General features: G+C 35.0%; 1 protein-coding gene across 1 annotated transcript in view; it reads right to left on the bottom strand.

Annotated features, from left to right (window-relative positions):
• Nucleotides 1-2,838: 2,838 nt before the first annotated feature.
• Nucleotides 2,839-7,220, bottom strand: part of ZDHHC17 (zinc finger, DHHC-type containing 17) — a 96,964-nt gene continuing 92,582 nt past the window's right edge. Inside the window, exons 16-17 of the mRNA XM_011963754.1 lie at nucleotides 7,061-7,155; nucleotides 2,839-5,700 (exon numbers count right to left, since the gene is read on the bottom strand). Of these exons, the coding sequence (XP_011819144.1) occupies nucleotides 5,562-5,700; nucleotides 7,061-7,155 (234 nt within the window). The 3' untranslated portion in view covers nucleotides 2,839-5,561. The remainder of the gene's footprint in view (nucleotides 5,701-7,060; nucleotides 7,156-7,220) is intronic.

The raw sequence follows: 7,220 nt of genomic DNA, 5'->3' as shown, positions 1-7,220 counted from the left end.
TTCTTGATTAAATTGGGAGCCATGGCAAAATAGCTACTCCACTGTGAGATTAGTTTCCAGTGGTTCCAGGAGTGGAAAAAGGAATTTGGCTTTGGGCCAGACTGTTTTGGGAGGAATCACTTGGTCATTTGGATGTAAGTCAGTAGCCCCAAAGTAATCCGAATGCAATATTAAAGTGCTGCATGTCACAAAATACATATTTTAAAAACTACCCCTTATGTTGGTTTGGTATATTTATGGAGGACTGCTGGCAACTCTAGTGCCAAAAAAGTCTTGTCAATCAAGTAAAGTTTAGGGAGTGTTACAGAAATGAGACAGATCTGTAGGCTGACACTGCACATTAGCTACTGAAGGCCTTGAGAGCCTATGGTCGAAGTCTTTTAATTTGAAGAGCGCCTTACACTGAATTAGTTGTCCATGGAACCATTAACATCTTGGGAAATGTTCTGAACCTGTGGTTTCCGAACAGTTTGATCTCAGGACCCCTTAATATTCTTAAATTATTGAGGACTCCAAAGAGCTTTTGCTTATGACAGTTGTCTCTATCAATATTTTGTATTAGAAAAAATTTTTTAATTTTAATTCAGACTTCCACTTAAAGCCAAAATGTAGTAACAGGGACCAGATTTATCTTCTCACTGTAAACAAGACAAATTACATGAAAAAATGTTCAAGACACTGCATATTATAGGCAACAAAAGCCATTCATGGGGGGAAAAATGAGATCAGTCCTAGCAACTACCAAAGCTTACTGCTTTGAGTTTCCAGGCTGAAGTACAAGAAGAACACAGGTGGAGGTAGAAGCCACCCTAAGTTAAGACAGAGCTAAGAGTCCAGGGAGACCCAGGTGGCTAGAGTTTGCAGGACTGGAGAGGATTAGAGAGAGCAAACTTTAGGATTATACAGAACACCACCCCACCGTGCAAGTCTTCAGCTGAATTCTGATAGAACATGCATGTTAGGTGACTACCTAAGGCCAGGGAAAGAGCCATCCAAAAGGTGTGGAGCAGTGTCTGGTGCTCACATTGGAATGGGAACAGTGCCTGTTCCACTAACAAGACTGGGAAACATGACTCCCTGGTGTTTTGGATAGAGTACAGAGAAGGCTCTTACCTCAGTAAGAGCAATGCTTTGGTCTTGCCTAACATCTTAAAAGCAAGACCTCAAAGGATCAGATTTTCCAAGTAACTTAACTGTATCCTGAATAAAGCTCAAGAGTTTATAGAAACACAAAAATATCACACACCCAATTCAGTGTTTGACATCCAATCAAAAATTACCAGGCATGCAAGAATGAGGGCAAAAAATACCAAAACCAACTCAGAACTGACAAATGTAAACATTAGCAGGTAAGGATATGAAAAGTTATTAGAACTACATGTTTTCAAAAGGTTAAGACATTAAAGGTATTTTAAAAGGTCCAAATCAAACATTGTAGGTGAAAACAAAATGTGAGATGAAAATAAACTGAATGATATTGACTACACATTGCAAAAAAAAAAAAAGTAACTTAAAGACAGAAACTATCTAAAACAAACACTGAGAAAAAGAATAGTAAAAGCCAATGGAGGATCCATCAGTGAGTTGGAAGGCAATCTCAAGTGGCCTAACATATATGAAATTAGAGTTTCCTGAAAGGAGGGGAGGAAAAATAATTGAAGAAAGAGTAACTGAAAAATTTCCAAATTTTGATGAAAACTCTAAACCTACAGATCCAAGCAGCAGCAACAATGAGACTTTCTGATGCTTTGAATGGATACAATCTAAAAACATTGCCATCTATCAAAAATATTTGTCAGTCCTAGTAAATGAGTAACAGTTTTAGCAAAATTGATCTGAGTAAAACATTCGTATCCAATTCAAAGGCAAAAGCGTTTTCTAAGAGGCATGTCTGGTTTCCTTGAGTTTCTGACTTAGCTGACACAGACCAAGGAACATTCTGAATGCTCAATCTACTTGGAATTATTGCTTTTTCTATTTTGTCACATAAATATATTTAATAGAAAACTCTGATAAACACTTTACTTTCTGACAAGACGTTAAGATTTTCTGTCCTGGTATATACCACTTGTTTCCAATTATGTCTAAAAACTCCTAGACTCAGACATCCATATCAGGTATGATCTATCAATCTAGCAAGGACTAGGAGAGACAAAAAGTGGACAATGAGGAGGAAAACACTTGGGTGGAATGAAAACTAGTGGCTTGCTTTACTTTATACAGTTGTTCAAGATATTGTTCCTTGAACTCCAGACAGCTCGTGGGGCATTTTTTTCAATCTCAGAAAATTATGGATACATTAGTCCAACCTGAAAATATTCCCGTTTAATACCACTGGGTTCTCAAACCATTAACCACTGGAACAACAGGAAATGGTTCCTTAATAATTTTTGCGTTTTAAAGTCCCAAATAGAGAAGTTCTCTCTGCCACGCATACCTTCTCAAGTAACTGAGATCAACGTTTGGTACGTTTCATTCTGCAATATTTTTCTTTATATAGTGCATTTTGCAATATTTTCTTTAGTACAGTATATTTAGACTTATTTAAAACTTGGAGATTCATACAGTCCCTGAGGATCCTAATTAACTCCATGGAATTCAAAATTCTTAAAAAATTATTCTTTATTTAAAAAAAATTACACACACACATGCATACACACAGGATTGGAATTTTGTTTTTTTTTAGACTACTAACACTATCTTTTACGTTTCCAAGTTCTTATGCCGCTTGACTCCTAGTTAACCAGGATATTAATGTATAATCTTTTCATATCATAGGTACCACTATCACATTTCATCAATTTCCTGAAGCAAATTGAGTGAAATCATAAACAAGCACACACTTAAGAGTCAGTATTTATTCTGATTAATATTTTACAAAATTTTGACATTTAATTTATGTAAGGAGGGCTAATTTATTAAACACTTTACAGGTTTTTCTTTCCACAGAATAACACGGTAAGTAGCAAAATAATACTTGGCACAGTTATAAATAAAGAAAATATAAAATAAAAACATCCATAGCTTAAGTACAGTGATGCTGTTTTACGCCCATTAATATCAAATAAATTCCGGGAAACAATAAAAATATGAATGAAAAAAACTCCAAAGAAGTAATTCATATTCAGTGCTGAGAATTAAGTTGCTATTTGCTAAAAGTGTCCAATTAAGTTGATAAGAACTATTCCCAAAGGTTCACCATCATACACAACTTTAGAACTGGGTTTATAGTTGGTTCCACACACAGGACCTACAAAATTAAACAGATGGTATACTGCTGCATAGCTGGCTCCTGACCATCTGACCATTTCTGAGTTATAGATTTCACAGGTACTACAAGATGGTTACTACAAAAGCATTCACATTGCTAGTATTTTCCATGTAATTACACATCTAGAGGGGTTTTTTTTTTTGTCTGTTTAACTGAATGACATCTCTTTTGCACTGAAAAGAATATTGTACCACAAACAAAGAAGATGGTAACAACATTCTTAGCCAAACTCTGAAAAAACCACCATAGTCTTTAACTGTTGATAAAAATGTATTTGATAAAAATGCAACTGAGTCTTCATGTGAAGTGGCTCAAAATACAAAAAAATTAAAACAAATTCTAGCATTTTATAAATAACTTTGAATTTAAAAATTATCTAAAATTTCCCCCAATTAGTAGTCAAAACTAGCTGACATTTGTAAAGTTAACCAATTTTTACATTCTATGACAAAATGGCACAATGCTATTGCCACCCCACACCCATCTCTTCCCTTTTCAAAAATAAAGTACATATGCCAATTTTCTAATATTAAAACACATACACTAAGGGTAATCTTTTTTTGATGTGTGACTTATGGTCAAATAAGCTACTATATAAAAATGGTACTTGGAAATACTGAACATCAACTATATACATTTCACTGCTCCTCTTACTAAGGCAAGGGGCGGGTATACCACTAGATTGCTTTAATACCTGGAATCTGCATTTTACAAGGAAGACTAGTTTTACCAAGCATCAGACATGCAGTGAACTTGCAGGGTATAATGCCTATTAACAGCAATTTTGAACATCACTAGAAGCTCATTAGTTATCTCCCTTTTCTTTTTGGTTGGATAAAATGAAATGAGCAGCTTTAAGAACACTAACACATACAGACACAAAGAGAACTATTTGATAAATTATTTATATACAGATACACATTCTTTACACTGGTCTAGGATCTGTTATCAGTCTGACCACCATTCCCCCACCCTTTCCCACCCCATTCCCTCTCACAGATTTCCCACAGGTTGCTCGAACCACAGTTTGCTACAGCACTTAAGATGACTAAACCAAATCTCACCCTGTAAACAATATTTATGGAAGCAGTGACTAGTAGTCCACCATGAGGGTATGAAAATGCTGTGACAAAAACTGATCAGTGCATCACATTTAACAAAAAGAAAATCTTTTCTAAAACTGTTTCAGAACTTACTCAATATTGGGTAAGTGAAATACTCTTGGGGATGAAATTCTACTTTCTGATAGGTCATTTTATTAAAACCAGAATATACCGTCAGCTTTTCTTTTATTCACATGTGCTATGTACACAGATCATGCTCCATCTTTAGTTAAATGCCATTATTTTGTCTACAATTATTTTGTAGCTGAGGTTTTAAAAAGAAGTATATCCATGTATCACTATTACTGAGAATTTTGCATTATTCTGCCTTTTCTTGAAAATACCACGTTAACCATTAAAAATGGAACTGTTTTTGAACATCAAATTAAATTCTAATTTATGCTCCACTGGATAGTATCTGCTAGTATACATTCTATGTGGTGTATCATGCACTTAGTAGGGCTTTTAAATTTGAACAAAATAACATGACTTACTATACTCATGCAAGTGTTTCATTATCAGACCGTAAAACCTCAGAGCAAGGTTACTACAAATTATTTCAGTCAACTAGAAATATATCAGCATTGCAACAGCTGATAGAAACAAAACATTGTTAGCACATTTTATTGTGAACATTATTTTCTCCTGCCTTTGAAGACAACATCACAGTGGATCCCAATCACATGATATTCATCACAGTATTTATGTGTACATTCTAAAATGTACATAGTACTAGTCAATCAACGTAAAATAATGCTCCTGGAATTAGATGCAATACTCCTACTAGACTGCATCATAACATTTAGCCAAATAACAAAAATTTAGTTTCAGTTAAAACTGAACATTTCTGATCAGTACACCATGTCTGTCAACAAAATAAGTTTACCTTTTTTGTGAAAAATACTGTGAGAACAAAACCCAAAAGTTGAGTATGCTGTGAATTTCCACATTAAGAACCATTAAAATTATTTTTTTATCATCTTTACTCTTCCCAGAAATGGCAGTGTGTTCTGTCCATGTTTACTTTTGTTAATAAAAGTGTTGAAAAAAAGACTGTAAAATTCACCGTTAGCCCTACACATAGCATGCTCTTGTTCAAAGGATGTGGATTCGAGTGTGAGAGAGACACGGACAGACACAATTTTCAGGCACCACTCAGCAATATGCTTCATAGGATAAAGATGTTGCTACACCAGCTGGTACCCAGATCCCGATATTTGGTCATATTCTATTGTATACTGCCTGGTCCAGTCCACGATAACAGGACGAAAGAGGCCACAGCATCGAAATTCAAAGAAGTCTATAATATTCCTTACACATCCGTGGCTAAAAATGGCACCCCAAAAAGAAAACACACCAGTCAGTACAAATGATTTAATACATGAATTCAATATAATTTTCGTGTTAAATAGATTTTTTTCTAAACTTAAAAACTAAAGTTACTTGCAAGAAGGAACCAATTTATAACTCTATAAAATATATATGCCTTCATGTTTCTCCACTGCTCTGCCAACGATTTTTTCTTTTGCTAATTTAAAGACACAATTATATTTTAAACTTATTCAAATGTGCATATATTTCCTGTGTTACATGCATTTTTATTTTTATTTTTAGAGATGAGGTCTTACTATGTTGCCCGGCCTGGCCTCGAACTCTGGGCTCAAGCAATCCTCTCACCTCAGCCTCCCAAGGAGCTAGAACTACAGGCATGCCCTAACATGCCTGGCTCCAAATGCAATTTTTGATAACAACCTCTAAATAGTGGCTCTTTCGCAAGAGACAAACTACGTCTAAATAAAAAAAAAAAAAAAAAAAAGACAAAATAACTATAAATAGCATGAATTTGGCAGTGAACTTAAGGATAACAACTTAAAAAAGAAATGCCAAGGATAAGTTCACGAAATGTTAGTACTCCAGTAACACCTTTAGAAAAGCAGTCAGTTTTGGCCGGGTGTGCACCGGTGGCTCATGTTGGTAATCCCAGCACTTTGGGAGGCTGAGGCAGGTGGATCACGAGGTCAGGAGTTCAGGACCAACCTGGCCAAGATGATGAAACCCCATCTCTACTAAAAACACAAAAACTAGCTGGGCGTGGTGCACTCCTGTAATCCCAGCCACTCGGGAGGCTGAGACAGGGAATTGCTTAAACCCAGGAGGTGGAGGTTGCAGTAAGCCGAGATCGCGCCACTGCATTCCAGCCCAGGTGACAGAGCACGACTCTGTCTAAAAAAAAGAAAAGAAAAGAAAAGCAGACAGTTTTATGCCTTATATAATTTTTGTACCTATGGGAGAATTCTCAAAACTACCCAACTAACTCTGTTTTTATTTAAAGGTCTGCTTGCTTTCCAGAAGTATGCCATAATCAACAGCACCACAAAAGCTAAAGAGTTGGTAATAACTTCAGTAAAACTCAAAGTTTTAAATATTTCGTATACTTAGGACCCTACTACTTCTAAGCACCAGACTGAATACAAATTTAAAATTAAAAAGAAAAATATATAAGGAGATATCACAACTTTATTATATATAGTTAATGTGATGAATTCTGTTTTGGTGTTATGGTGAACTGATGCTATTTCTACAGAAATCTTTAAAAGGCTTAAAAGCTATTTTACATATCACTAAGAGTCTGGTAAGAAAATTTTTATGACCAGGGAAAATATTAAATTTATAAATATGTACATACTTGAATGGGCTTTCAATAGACGTTGTTGTGACTTTAAAGTGCTTATATCTTCTGGCATTCATTCTTTCATTTGTAGTAATACCCAAACATGATATCTAAGAGGAAAGAAAAAGCAAACCATTATTCATTATTCTTTTTTTTTTTTTTTTTTTTTTTTTTT

The sequence above is a fragment of the Colobus angolensis genome, unplaced genomic scaffold (assembly GCF_000951035.1).
Source record: "Colobus angolensis palliatus isolate OR3802 unplaced genomic scaffold, Cang.pa_1.0 Scaffold623, whole genome shotgun sequence".
Taxonomy (NCBI): Eukaryota; Metazoa; Chordata; class Mammalia; order Primates; family Cercopithecidae; genus Colobus; species Colobus angolensis.
This window is presented reverse-complemented; position numbering and strand designations above follow the sequence as displayed.